The sequence below is a fragment of the Populus alba genome, chromosome 17 (genome assembly GCF_005239225.2).
Source record: "Populus alba chromosome 17, ASM523922v2, whole genome shotgun sequence".
NCBI lineage: Eukaryota > Viridiplantae > Streptophyta > Magnoliopsida > Malpighiales > Salicaceae > Populus > Populus alba.
In genome coordinates, this window is record NC_133300.1 from 7,042,122 (window position 1) to 7,057,906 (window position 15,785).

A 15,785-nucleotide genomic window follows, 5' to 3' on the forward strand; every position below is an offset into this window, starting at 1 on the left:
TAACCTATATATACTTTATTTGTATTTATGTTAAGACTATGCATTCATAATATATAGATTATTCATAATTCTAGGCTCTTTTTTGTGTTTGATCTCAATAAGTTTAACACGCATGTCAAGGGTGTTTAAATGCTCAAAAAACTATTTAAAGTGGAATCGTCCCCTTAAGCGAAATGTAGTAGAATTTCATCATAAATTTTTCATTTACATCTAGTTTACATGTGAAGATAATTTCACTTCATTTATAAGGATTTTAAGCTCATTCTAACTTCTCAACAACTTAGAATAACATTGATTCATTTATTTTTATTTATTTATTTATTTTTGATATGATTCATCTAGATACGGTAGCTTTTAATTATGGAAATACCATCATCATTCCTTTTCTTATCAATAAAATAATGGTGTAGTGGTTAAGAAACTATTTAATTTTTGTTGGCAGGAGTACCTAATATACCAAATATATGACATTTGCGATTGCGACACAAAATATTGTATCTAATTCTTCTAGATAAATTCACCTGCAATAATACATAATTATTGTATCATAAAAATGAAAATGACAAAAGAGAGAGAGGATTTTCATATACAGAAAAGGAAAAGGAAAGTGACCTCCAATACATAATTGTAAATTATAGTTCCTTAAGTTTTGGGCTTCAGCCCCCTTTTTTATTATTAAAAAAAAGGAGATATTTTATAGCATTTTCAAGAAGCCAATTTAAATATAAAACGTCATTTTAAATAAGTATTTTCTTACCACATGCGCGCAAACCTTTTTTTTTTTTCTACCCTCTGAATACTTGTAAGATCTTATAAAAGGTCAGATTTACGGGTGCCATGTGTAAAACTTGACATGTTTCTCACCAGCAACGAGAATTACTCAAACTTTGTACCCCGGAAGCAATTTTTGTTTTCATCAAGTTTAAGTTCTTGGGTTATGAGAGATGAAAGAGAAAATCATCAAAAAAAATAAGAGGAGAAAGAATTCATCTGGTCATATTTTGGCCATAAAAGTTCAATCACGGTTTTTCACATGGACCATGCCGGAAAAAAAAAAAAAAAAAAAAGATCAAAACCAAGCAAAGGGTAGTCAGTATTCTCCAAAATGGTTCTCGGAGAACAAACCCAAACAAAGACCCGAAGGCACTAGGCAAGTCTATTACAGGTTTCGCGTTTTCTGATGATTACTAAGCCCAACAAGTACCCTTACCAGAAAGGTTAGAAGTTTTCCTTAAACCACTAATTCGCTAATGCTAATGCGAATGTGAACAATGAATTCTGAAAATGTAAATTTTTTCTATGCATACGGATAAGTTTTGTATTTTTGTTTCTCACATTATCACCATGCTAATGCAAATGGATGATCAATAAAAAAGCTAATTCAAGGTTTTTGGAACCGGAGCACGTCGTCGACAAGTTTGTCAAAATTCATGGATGATGAACCATTAACACCCGTTGTCGCTTCAGCCTTTGACTTCCATTCCATTGCCTTCCTTTTCATTTCCTTACCTTTCTCCCCATCAATTAACTCTATCACAAGCTTCTCCACTACATCTCTATTTGCATCACTTTCAATTTCCATGCCAACACCCCAATCAACGCAAGCAAACTTACAGTTAGTTTGTTGTTCGGAGAGAAAAGGCCAGCATAGCATTGGCACGCCGTTGGACAAGCTTTCAATGGTGGAATTCCACCCCATGTGACTTAAAAACCCTCGTATCGATGAACGCTTCAGGACTTAAAAACTCTGGAGGCAAAACCGCTGATTCGCCCCTGACAAGATCAGGCCTGGTTATCCATAAAAAATTCTTCTTGCTGTTAGCTAGTCCCCAAGAAAACTCCTCAAGTTGCTGTGGATTCATGACAGTGATGCTTCCAAAATTCACGTAGACAACGGAATTGGGATCCTTGGAGTCAAGCCAGTGCAGGCATTCAGTCTCTTCTTTCCACAGACTGGTAATCATTCTGTGCTTGATCAAGAAGCAAATTAAGAGGATCAACAGAATAAATCGGAGGAAACATAGATGAGAGAGCAACCAGAACATTATGATCTAAGTCATCAAAATTATTCACAAGAGCTGCTGAAGCTTTTGAAGCTCTATCAATTACTCTTATCACAAAGTTTAGCATAACGTCGTTTCGATCTGTTGTGCGAATGAAGGTCGGAAAGTCCTTCAGACGAATATCTTTCATTCCAGGAATCCAGTCTATTTTTGTCTCCAAATATCCATTTGTCAAATCGCTTTCTTCTGCATCATTGATATCAAAGATAAAAACACGTTACATGAACAATTTACTTCGAAAAGATTCATGATATTATGAAATTAGTAATAAATGTATCGAGTACGTACCTTCGAGTGGTGTGTAACCTCTTTCAACAAGATGTTTGTAATGTGCATAGCCCAACGTGCCACATGCACTTGACGTCCAGAAAGTGACGACAGAGATTTGAAGTTCCTCCTTCACATCGAGAGCGAAGGACATGCCACTATCTGCTACTATGCTAGTTACAGGCGGGACAACATTTGATGAATTGAGTTTGGCAAGAAGTTGGCGAAATGGGTCTAAGCAAGCCTTTGAGGTAGAGTCACAGAGAAATGAAGTGTCAATGATGATGACCGGGACTATATCTTTAGAGTATCAAGTGACTAACTTGACAAAACTTATTGAAGGGTTTCCTACTTCACTCAAGGCAAAAGACCATAAGATTTGAAAGTTGATGAACAAACTTTAGAGCATGAATGAGGATGGCTAAACTTTGACTAGCAATGTTGTGCAAAAAGATCAGTTGGAATGGTAAAGGGAATCCAAGATAAAATGTGTCTCACTTTGTGGAGACTTGAAACAATGTTAGAATTGATGGTGATCTCATCGTAAAATAATTTGTGTATTTCTTAAAAGGCAATGCCTTCGACTCGTATACTGACTTGGAGTCTAGCTCAATTAATAGTTAGGAGTAATTAGAGTGTGAGTTGCTTTATCATTTCAACAACACTCATGCATCATGTGGTCATCATGATTGAACTCTCTAATACATATCAATGAGAAGAGGAGCATGTCATCGATTAATTTATCAGTGGAGAAACCTTAACCTCAACTATAATGATTAATTCACCAAAACTCTTACTCTATATATGTGCATTCAAGGGATGCATTGGGGGCTACGCTACATCTAGAAGTCATTAAACCTAAATATTTTGAAAAATTGGCTACTCAAGCACATGACATGGAACTTAGCATTGGTGCATATAAAAACTCATCATTACCTATACAAAAGCCTAAGAAAAACAAGCCTGAAAGTTATAGATTTGGTTAGAGCACTTCAAAAGTATAAGGAAAACAGTCTTTAGTAATTAACTCTACTACCATAAATGTTAATTAAAAGGATAAAAGGAAGAAACCATCCCTGAAAAAAGCAACAAGAAAAAGAGTATCCATTCCCTAACTCGGATATTTCTAGGATGCTAGATGTTTTGCTTGAAGAAAATATTATTAAGCTACTAGAGCTTAAACATCCTGAAGAAGCAAACCAAATAGAGAACCTAATTTATTGCAAATACCACCACCTAATTAACCATCATATAAATAAGTGTTCTGTATTAAAAGATAAGATCATGATGCTATATAAGAATGGAGACAACATTTTTATGAAAAAATAACAGCTTCCAACGTCATGACTATGGTGAGTTTAGGTTCACAAAAATCGCTATTTGTTATAAATTTTGGCTTTTTTGAACCTATATAACTTAGCATCATTTTGCCAATGATCATCACCATGTCTTTAAGTCAAGCTTTGCATATCCCACATGTATCTCAAGGTAATGACTTGAAGCCTAATTCATGTGAGAGTCATGATAACAAAGGATGGACTTTGGTCACTTATAAATAAAAGGAGGAAGAAGCAAGCACAAATGACAAAGATAATTATAATAAGAATCTTAATGGTGAAAAAGGCAATTGACAAAATGATTCATTGAAGGTTGTCAAAAAATCCATATTAGTTAGAGAAGAGGTTGTGTCAACTTAAAGCTTAAGGAAACTCATTACACTAAATGAGTACATGCCAAATGAGCTAAAAGGATGGGAAATATGTTTGTTGCTTGCTATCAAGTTGGTGGAGAGAAAAAACATATCGAAGAAGCCATAGAGAAAAGCCATAACGACTTCATACTTGCATCAAGGTGTATATGACATGAAGATATTCTTAAAAAATAAAGACTTATCGCTTGGATCAAAACTTCACAATCTCTCTCTTTTTATCAAAGGTTATGTCATAAAAAAAAATAGTGAATTGTATTTTGGTGAATGATGGTTCAATTGTCGGCATACTACCAATTAAAAACTTAAAAAAGCTTGGGATTCCTATGTATGAACTCTTTCCAATTCATCTTAAAGCTTTAATTAAGGAGGCAAAACACTATGAGAAAGATAATACATGGAAGATATGAAGTCCAATGCTTTTTATCACATTCAAGAGACTAAAACTACCTGTAACATGCTACTTGGATGATCGTGGATACATGAAAATGGTGTCATGAAAAGGAGAGGAAAAAATGAACTCTAGGAGCTAAAAAAGGCCTAAATCATCTATAAATGAAGAAATGATTTGTTGAATAAAACATATAGGAAGGGGAAAGATAGCAGAAAACTCAGTTGATAATAAGGTATCACATAAGGCTATAGTACTACACTATATCTCGGTGGTAACAAGAAAAGAGGGTCACTATTGTTTCACTAATTATGAAGGGGAGATCGCCAAGGGGCTCAAAAACTTAACCTTGCTAGTTATAAATTTTGCATTGACCAAAGTCTGAAAACCTATTGTCGCACGTGTACGGCGTCGCGGCGAAAAATATATATAAGTATATGTCCCATTTTAAAATCCAAAATGTAAATCTCTATTTCTATTCATATCCGTTTGGCAAATATGGGGAGACAAGAAATTCTTGTTGTTTATTGATGGAATATGGAATGGGAGTCGCCACCTAGTATTTTGGTCACTAGGAATCCTAACTGGTCTCAGAGATCGGGTACGGGGACTGGTTGCGTAAAGGGAAGGTATTAGCACCCCAAATACGCCCTACCTAAGGTAAGTTGTATTGTTTTATTGTCTGATGAAATCTAAGGTCTTTTCGTGTTTTCCTAATTATTGGTATGGTTCAAGAAAAGTCCTCCTCAGTAAGGAGATCCTTATCTTAATGGGTAAAATCCTAACTGTTCTAACGTCTATACAAAACTCTATTTTAATATTAGGAATACGTTTTACGTATAAATTCGTAATCCCAAATGTTACAAGAAAAAAAAATAATTTTTTTTTTGTTTTTGAAATATTGGCCTAGTTCTCATGGCTTGAATAAATTGGTGATTAAAGCCAAGATGCACGTTAATATATATATCGTTTTCGAAATCCCTTTTGTTGTATGAAAATATGATGTGATGGTTTTTCTTTATTTTGGAGAGACTAGGCCGTATTTTAAAACAAAAAAACATTTTTTTTATGTAAATATATTTTTGATGTTTTGACGAAAATCGGGTATTTTAATACTGGGTTTGTATCCTTACGGTATAAAAATATAACCCAATATTAATCCACCTTAATAAAAATATCTAGGAAAAATCAACAATGTTTTTAAGGACTTTTTTAGAATTTTTTGAAAGCAAAAACATTTTTTATTTTAAAAATCTTTGATGTTTTGACGAATACCGGGTATTTTAATACTGAATTTGTATCTCTACGGTATAGAAATACAAACATTATTAAACCATTTTGACAAAAATATGCAGGAAAATCAACAATATTTTTCAAAGGTTTTTTCAAAAATATATATTTATATATATATATATAATATATATATACACACACATATATTATAATATATTATAATTTATATTATACAATATAATATATTATGTGGGCTGGGCCGGCCCAAACAAATGGGCCGGACTCAGCCCAACAAAGAAAGGTTGGGCCGACCTCGGCCTAAAAGGAGATTGGGCCGATCTCGGCCCAATAAAAAATTCTTCTTCAGTCTGGGCTAGGCCCGACCCAGACGTGCAAGGCTGGGCCAGCATCGGGCTGGCCCAGCAACAGAAGCCCAGCGGGGGGGGAGAATTATTTTTCTCCCCCCCGCCTCCAGCATGCAGAACGATTCTGCATGCAGGAGGCAAACGCCTGCAACTAAAATGCAGAGGTAAAGAAGACTTTACCTGGCGTGGAGGAGGTAGTCGCTGGTGGTGCTGCGGCTGTTTCCAATAGTTCGGTATGTTCTCTCGGTTCGTTGCTTTATTTTTGTTTTCTAAGTTTCCTCCTAGTTTCAAGCTTTCCCCTTCCTCTCAGTTTCGGGTTTTTTTCGGTGGCTCTCTTATGTTCGGTTGTTTCTCGCTCCTCCTCTCTCTCTTTGGTTTTTTTCTTTTTTTCTTTCCCCGGCGTCCTTGGTTCTCTCTCTCTCTCTTCCCTTTTTTCTCCTCCTCCCTCGCGTGCTGGTGTTAAGTTGCTATTTATAGGGGGCAAGGGAGCGGGGCTCATTATTGCTCCTCATAGGGAGCAGGGTAGGGCCGGCCGGTTGGCCAGTGGCCGCGGCTGGCAAGGCGCGCCTCCCCTGAATTTTCATCATGAGAGGGCGTGGGGTTTCGGGTCGTGGCAGGCGTTGGCGTGTAGGGTTGAAGAAAGGAGAAAAAACATTTTCTCTTCCCTTGCTGCACGCCTGGGGGAAGAAGAAAGAGGAACAGTGTCGTTCAAAACGACACCGTTCGGTCCTCTCTTTTTTTCTTTTTTTTACAATGAAACGGCGTTGTTTTGGACAAAACGCGCCGTTTCATTAAAACAGGGCGCTAGAACGCGTCAAACTTCAAATCAGCCCTCAATTATCTTTTGTACATTTCAATTGCATCCCTTTCAATTTCCGTCTCTGCCCCTCTTGTTGGCTGCGTTTTTCACTTTAGTCCTTGGCCTCTGATTTATGCAATTGAGCCCTCAATTGGTCAATAAACTTCCAATTTCTTCAATTAGGCCCCTGAATCAATCAATTACAGCCCCTCTATTTACGCGCCTTTTCCAATTTGGTCATTGGTTTCGGATTTTCTCAATTAAATCCCTAATTGGCCATTAAACTTCAAAATTTATGCAATTAAGCCCCTGATTTGACCAAATCAATTCCTAAAAATTATAATTTGACCCCAGAACTTTAATTTCTTCCAATTAAAGCCCAAATTGACTTAAAAATCAATTTTTCTTGCAATCAAATCCCTTATAAATTCAATTAAAAATCCAATTAAGTCCATAAACATCCAAACTTGGACTTTTCTCCTTAAACTTCTAATTTTCTTATCCAACAGGGCTCTCATCATTCAAGAATATATTGTCAAAAAATCCATCTTTGTATTTTTAACCTCTTTTGGCTATTTATTTTATTTTTTGTGGGGACCCAAAAATGGGTTACAACACCTATATTGAAAGGGTTCGTTCATCAAGCTGAGTCAGTGGTTGCAAATCTCAAATGACTCCCAAATAAATTGGAAAACAAGTTTATAAAAAGACTTAAAGAGCTTAGAAAGAGAAGAAAATTTCTAGCAAAACTTCAAGGGCTAGGATATGAATCTTCTTTGCCATTTTATTTTAATATTAAGAATGAGAGATTATGACACATAAGTGTGGAAAAATTGAAGGACAAATAACAAAGTCGGCTTGCACATCTTAGATCCTTGGTTTAGGAATGTCTTTGCATGACTATGACTGTGCTTCAATATTTGATAGGATTGGAACCAAAAAGAGTAGAAGGATACTAAAACAAACTTCAATCCTTGCAAGACTTAAACCATCCAAGTCAAAAGACGATAAGAATATACACAATCATCAACCAATTTTGGTTAAGGGCTTAAAAGATCTTCATAGTAAAATACCTTCACTTATGAAGTTAGATGTGAATGGGTACTAAATGTTGAGATGAGATTAAGAATAAAGAAGCGCATGATAGTGATCACAAACCCCTTTAAAGAAAAAGAAAACAAGAAGAAGGAAATGATGCCTCTCACTTCAAATCATAAAACTATTGAAGAGGGTGATAATAATAAGTTTCTTATTGAAGAAGATATTGAGGAGGCTCTGCCCATTTTTTAATAAGAAAATAAATCTATGGTTGATGGACATAAAAATGTTAACTTATGCACCATTGAAAACCCTAGCCCAACCTTCATAAATGCAAAGGGAAATGTAAAAGATTTTTTATGATATGCTTCACTAATATATTGAATGTTATGTTGATGACCTTATGGTGAAGTCAAAGGAAAAAGAAAGTCGTTACAAGATCTCTAACTGGTGTTCAAATAATGCAGATTCCAACTAAAGATGAACCCACTAAAGTGTGTATTTGGTGTCACCTCAGACAAATTCCTAGGATTTAGCTTGATATCAAGGAATTAAAACTACTCAGTTTAATATTGATGACATCCTAGAGATGTTACAACCAAGAAACATCCATGAACTGAATAGTCTCCAAGGAAAGTTGGCTTATATATGAAGATTCATTTATAACTTAGTTGAAGGATATGTTGTTTTGTTGGGATAAATCCTACACTAATGCCTTCAACAAGATCAAAGAGTACTTGTTAATTCACCTCTCCTACAAGCACCAACATCAGAATGTTTATTTATCTAACATATTGCGACTCAAATGTGTTATTTAGGAGTGTTGATAGCATAAAAAAATGATGAAGGTTAAGAGAGTGCTCTCTACTACCTTAGTAAAACTTTAAATAGAATCGAACTAAATTATGCTCTAATAGAGAAGACGTGTCTAGCGTTAAAGTTTATGATAAAAAAAATTAAGGAATTATAGCCAAGCACATTCAATACGGTTAATTTCTTAAGTTGACCCTCTCAAATACATTATCTTAAGGCTAGTATGACCAAGGAGATTGACAAAATGGGCATTATTGCTCTAATCATTAAGATTTTCTATCTATTACAAAAGGCTATTAGGGGGGGAACATTAGTTGATTCTCTTGTCAATTATCCTACTTTGATGAATGAAAGTATTTTAAAAACCTACTTGATATAGATTCTTGTTCATTGAAATGTTAGAACCTTGAAAAATATTCTTTGATGTTGCAACATGACAAAATAGAGTTTATGCCTAAGTAATTTTCGCCACACCTTACGGCAAGGTCTTAACCATTCACCTTCTTTTTTATTAAATGTTGTTCTGACAAAATGTTCGGATATCAATCCTTGATTCTTGGGTTGAAAAATGAGAAATTATGAGGAATAAATTATTACTAATGGGATGAAAAATCCCAATAAATTTATTTAGATCATGGACGGAGTAGAGAAATAAATTGGTATGCGAAACAATATCCGAATTATAAATCACGTAAGTTCCCTAATCGGTAAAATAGTTATTTAAAAGAAATTTTTTTTAAGAATTGTGATTAAAATGTTAGAAAATAATAAAAAATAGAACGAAACTCTGAACAAACTAATATATGATTTTATGCGTGAATATCGTACAATCACATAGTTTTTAACCGAAAAGGGAGAGAATTCAGGGGAAGAATTTTTATTGTGAATAAGGATCTAAGTCCCCAATGAATTATTTTGAAGATCTTCACAATTTCAATAAATAAAATAATACCCAAATTTGGGTTTTTGGTGTAAAATTATCAACTATCCCAATTTACGATATCAAATATAATTCTCAATCTAATCATTTGATTAAATTAAAATTTTATAAGGAGTCTCCTGAAAAATGTACTGTTAGTGACTTTTTTATAATATTGAGAAAACATCCCCTCCTATTTTTTGTATTTTCAAGGTAGTATAACATGCAGAAGTTAAGACACATATCAATTTTCTAGTATCCTAAACTGAGGAGTTTCATCATAGACTTTGCAGCATAGAAGCTCTCTTATATGTTTTGCAGTAAATATTTTGCAACTCTTAGTAAAATACCGACGGCCACAAACCGTCGGTGTTTGTGCCATACTTTTACATGTTTTGTTTTTATTGCCTATTTAACCTCCTGCACAAATGCTTAAATTGCAAACTTACCACACACACAACACAATAACAATAACAAAAACAAATAATTATAAAATAAATATTTCATGTTCCAAAATATCATCCATAATATTACATTATATATATATATATATATATATATATATATATATATATATTATATATATAATAGAGAGAGAGAGAGAGAGAGAGAGAGAGATGCATGGCTAGGATTTTCTTTGTAGGACCAGGCTTGCGTGGCCTTTTTTCAAGTGCTAATAATATTCCCAAAAAGGGGCACTCACCTATTTTTTTTTATATATCTATAAGAAGGGGCACGGCTTTCTCTCCTTCCTCAACATCCAATATTTTTGTGTGTGATCGGAGAGATGGTGTCCATAGACTTGGCAAATACAACCCATGCCGTGTGTATCCCTTTTCCAGCCCAGGGTCACATAAACCCAATGCTAAAACTAGCAAAACTACTCCACTTCAAAGGTTTTGACATAACCTTTGTTAATACAGAGTATAACCACAGACGCTTACTCAAGTCTAGAGGCAGCAGCTCTCTTGATGGCTTGCCAGACTTCCAGTTTAAGACCATTCCTGATGGTCTTCCACCATCAGATATTGCTGATGCCACTCAAGACATCCCATCTCTCTGTGACTGCACCTCCACGACTTGCTTAGCCCCATTTCGTGATCTTATTGCCAACCTCAACTCCTCCAGTATTGTGCCCCAGGTGACATGTATTATCTCTGATGCTTGCATGAGCTTCACTCTTGACGCAGCTGAAGAATTCGGAATTCCTGAAGCGCTGTTTTGGACACCCAGCGCCTGTGGTGTTTTGGGCTACGCACAATATCTTTCTCTTATCGAAAGAGGCTTGACACCTCTGAAAGGTACACAGCTTTCTCTTATCGATGAATTTATGCTCAAGTTTTCCTTTTCTTTTTAGTTCATTAGAAGTAAAAATTTTACCAAGACTCAGAAGGTCGGAGCTTGCATAACTTACCAAGAATGAAAATTAATCTTCATTTGTAATTTTTTTTTTTTTGCAGACGCGGCCGATCTAACAAATGGGTACTTAGAAACATCCATAGATTGGATTCCAGGAATGAAAAATATCCGTTTGAGGGATCTTCCAAGTTTTGTCAGAACTACAGACATAAACGACTTCATGCTTCACTTCCTGATAAGAGAAATAGACAGAACCTCAAGAGCTTCTGCTGTCATTATTAACACCTTTGACTCCTTCGAACAAGATGTTTTGGATGCTTTATCCCCAATGTTTCCTCCAATTTACACACTTGGTCCTCTCCAGTTGCTTGTTGATCAGATTCCAAATGGTAATCTGAAAACTATTGGCTCCAATCTTTGGAAAGATCATCCAGAGTGCATTGAATGGCTTGATTCAAAAGGACCAAACTCCGTGGTGTATGTAAATTTTGGTAGCATCACTGTAATAACTGCACAGCAAATGATTGAATTTGCTTGGGGACTAGCCAACAGCAACAAACCTTTCTTATGGATAATAAGGCCAGATCTTATCGAAGGTGAAGCCGCGATGTTCCCACCTGAATTTTTATCTGTAACAAAGGATAGAAGTTTGCTAGCAAGCTGGTGTCCTCAAGAACAAGTCTTGAAGCATCCTTCCATAGGAGGGTTTGTAAGTCACATGGGGTGGAACTCGACGTTGGAAAGTATCTGTGGCGGTGTCCCAATGGTTTGTTGGCCATTTTTCGCTGAGCAACAGACCAACTGTTGGTTTGCTTGTACTAAGTGGGGTATCGGAATGGAGATAGAAAGCAACGTGAAAAGGGATGAAGTGGAAAAACTTGTGAGGGAGTTAATGGAGGGGGAGAAGGGAAAAGATATGAAAAGGAATGCAATGGAATGGAAAACCAAGGCAGAGGAGGCTGCTTGGACCGGTGATGCTTCTCATCGGAATCTGGATCGATTGGTAAAAGTTCTTGCAAGCGAGCAAATACGTTAGAAGCCTGAATGGCAAATAACTTCAAGCATTGAGTAACCTACTGTATTATTTTTGGCAGAGAAATATAATCTAAAAAAAAATTATCTTGATATAATAAATTCATCTATTATTTGCTACATTTTCTTAATTTAATTTGCTTCTATTACATTCAACATAATTTTGGCTAAGATCTTAGCAAGAAAATATATGTCCATAAGCTGTGTGTGACCTTTCACGCGTTTATTGAAACATTAATGCCGACGAGAAACTTTTCTATATAGTATATAGTACTTTGCTATTCTGTATCGTATTACAATAGATACATAAGAAGAAGAGATAAACATGAAAAAAGAATTCTTATCATTTTTTTTTGGGATAATATATAATTTTCTCTCTTGAATTTCTCTTGTCTTCTTGCATCTATATATTTTTAAATACTTTAAGTATTAGTGGATACTTGTTTACACACTAACTTTAGCTTTTAAAGCAAACCGCGTAAACTAGGCTTTTGGTAACATTAAAAAAACAATTTATTATTTATTGTGCCTCATATTTTTTTTCATCAAACCGTTGTTTTGCTCACAACAACTAGGAACTGCTTCTCTTGTAATTTACTTGGGCACTGTTCATAATAGTGCCCATGCCAGGTGATGCAAGGTGAATTATAATTCACCTGCAACGCGAGAAGCATTCACCTGGCATTGTTCACATGAACAGTGCCAGGTGAATTTTGTTGGCATTGTTGAAGTGAGCAGTATTCATTGGATTGTGTTCAACCTGATAAATTTTTTTTTAAATTATGTTTTACTCAAAAAAAATAATGTTTAATATTATTTAATAACACTACATAAATTAAAAAATATCGCATGATGACGTAGCATTTGTGGAATTTGATTGCAATTCCAATTTTTCATGATATTTTGCCTTATTTTGTTGCACGCTCAAAAAACCATGGAAACTATAGTTCTTGTCAGATGAATTTCATAAGTAATAAAATTATAGTTAAGTTAATGGAATAATAAAAAAGTATTTGATATAAAATATTATTTATTTAATGATGTAATGATGATAGTTAAATCTATAATATTTAAATTAAAAACCATCAATATTAATATATATATATATATATATATATATATATATATATATATATATATATATATTTTTAGTTATTTTATAACCTCAATTTGAAAAACATTTTTTAACCAAACACATTAATTAACTTTTTATTCAACCTCAATTTCAACCACATTTTTAATCAAATATACATAAATACCAACTCAACCTCAACTAAAAGTACTTTTTATAAAATATTTTTTTTTAAACTACAACCATAACAGCTACCACAATACCAAATATACTCTTAATAGTTATGACATAAATACCATAATTGTTTTCTTGAATGACATTTTCAGATGAAAACCATGGTCATTTTTGATTAATTGTTGAGCAGCTACAGGCATTGACGAGCTCCTAAACAACAAAGTAATCTCACCACATTACTTGGGACAGCCAGGTAATTAACCTGTTGCCATCACTATTACATAACAACAGCTAACTAGTTTTGTCAGCTTGTCGCTAACGAGAAGTTTCTGCTCTTTACGATTGATAATCAACATGTACTTACTTTCTGCTCTTTACGTTTTGACATTTTCTTACATTGATATTCAGAATTTTCTTACACGTAGAAAATTGTCTATTGATTGTTTAATATTCTAATATGGAAAAGCAATTATTCAATCCACGTTTTGTCGCTACTAGTACTAGACACCCTTGACCTTCATCAAGATTATTAAAATCATGATTTTAACACGACACAGAAAGTCGCACACAAACTCAGATCGTAAAAACGAATCGTAAAATTATAAAATCATAAGGAATTTTAAAATACATTAAAAAAAACTCATGCTTCAAATAAAAATTCATACATAGTTCAAGCACCTTAAAAAACATGCTTCAAATAAAAATTCATACATATTTCAAGCATTCAAATAAAAATTCATACATAGTTCAAACATCTTAAAATACATGGTTCAAATAAAAGTCATCCATAATTTAAAATAACTTTTAATTAACTAATAATTAACAAACTTAAAACAAACAATCTGCTGGTGTGTCATGTAAACTAAAACCAGCTTCATTCCCTTCATTTTCCTCATCATTCCTCAAGCATTCATCAATATCATTAGCATCAAGAGGATTATTAGTATCACTACTAGTACCAGCACCAATATTATGAACATTAGTGCTACTACTAGTACCAACACCAATATTATGAACATTAGTGCTACTACTAGTACCAACACCAATATCATCAATTTGAATATCCAAATCATCTTCAATATCATGACTCTCCATTTCAATATCATTAGGAATTTCTTCTTCATCACTTTCATCTTCATCACCATTTTGTCTTCGTGTTGCACTGTCAATAGCACCAAGCAAATCAAAGTTTGGATGTTTTCTCCCTCGGTTATCCAATCATCATTAGATGAAAGATCATCTTCTATACCAAAATCATCGCTTGCTTTTTGACTTGGTTATCATTCAATTTCAGATTGCACATTACAAATACCAAGTCATTCATTTTTTTCTAGTGCAAACGATTTCTTCGTTTTGTATGAACCTAAATAAACAATTCAAATTTATAAGATTTTTATCAAATATTTCAATATTTAAAATAAAAAACAACAAAAAAACTCACCATTTCAAATGCATTCCAATTACGCTCACATCCAGAAGTACAAGTCAAGCTTAGAACTCGGATTGCAAACCTTTGTAATTCTGGACATTCATCCCCATAAGAATCCCACCATTGAGCTAGAGCTTTTTCATCTCTTGCTATCTTGGCAGCGTCAATGCCAAACAACCCTTTTGCATCCTTGAATGATTCAAGTTGTAAATCAATTTTGCACCTTTCATTTGCATTAGGCACCATCCTTTCTAAGCATTGATATAATCCAATTTTAATGTTGGCATTAACCTTAAAATTGAGATTATAATGATAATGAGAATTCAAATAAATAAGCTGCTGCATGTAAAGGTCTATGGAGTTGAAGTTCCCATCTTGCATCAACAATATTCCATATAGGTATATAACTATATATATATATAAAAAAAAAATAAAAAATATCATTACAATATAGGAATATCTCAATTGGAAAACATTCATATTAATAGATGACAACATTTGAAATAAAAATTAGCAAGATATATATCTTTTTTTTCACAGAACCAAAATTCACTTGTATCTTCTTTTTTGCTTCATCCATTGCTTTATATAAAAAACCCATAGTTGGTTTCTCATCTGAATCAACTAATCAAAGCACTTTAATTAGAGGATATGCTGCCTTAATACATATAGTGACATCATGCCAAAACCTGCTGTCCAAAACACAATTTTGAATTCGTTTCCCTTCTTCTATTCTTGCAAACCTACATGAACTTCACTTGTTGGAAGTAAACATAGTCATCAGTTGCATTTTATGATGATTCAAACATCCTAGAGTCAAATATGCAGTAGCAAACCGAGTGGCAACAAGCCTAATCAAATCCCTTCCTTTTGTAAAGTGCCTTAGCATGTAAATAAGAATGGTTCTTGAATAAATATATGAGGTGATTCTCCTTCCCTTAGCAATAGTTACTTGATGAACCTCTAACTTCTTCTCAAAATATTCTAATATCAAGTCAATACAATGGGCAGCACATGGTGTCCAAAAGAAACTCTTTTTTTTTTCCCATTAATAATTGTCCCGCTGCCTTATAATTTGCAGCATTATTGGTGACTACTTGGATAATTTTTTTTTTTAATTTTT

The 15,785-nt window shown here is 34.0% G+C and overlaps 1 protein-coding gene and 1 pseudogene across 1 annotated transcript; one reads left to right on the forward strand and one right to left on the reverse strand.

Annotated features, from left to right (window-relative positions):
* Positions 1–970: 970 nt before the first annotated feature.
* LOC118048758 (7-deoxyloganetin glucosyltransferase-like) lies at positions 971–2,484 on the reverse strand (annotated as a pseudogene).
* Positions 2,485–10,338: 7,854 nt separating this feature from the next.
* LOC118048743 (7-deoxyloganetin glucosyltransferase-like) lies at positions 10,339–12,109 on the forward strand. Its single transcript, XM_035058549.2, has 2 exons — positions 10,339–10,897; positions 11,057–12,109. Exons 1-2 carry the CDS (start codon positions 10,384–10,386, stop codon positions 11,989–11,991), a joined length of 1,449 nt encoding a protein of 482 aa, XP_034914440.1. The 5' UTR covers positions 10,339–10,383; the 3' UTR covers positions 11,992–12,109.
* The last annotated feature ends 3,676 nt before the right edge of the window (positions 12,110–15,785 follow it).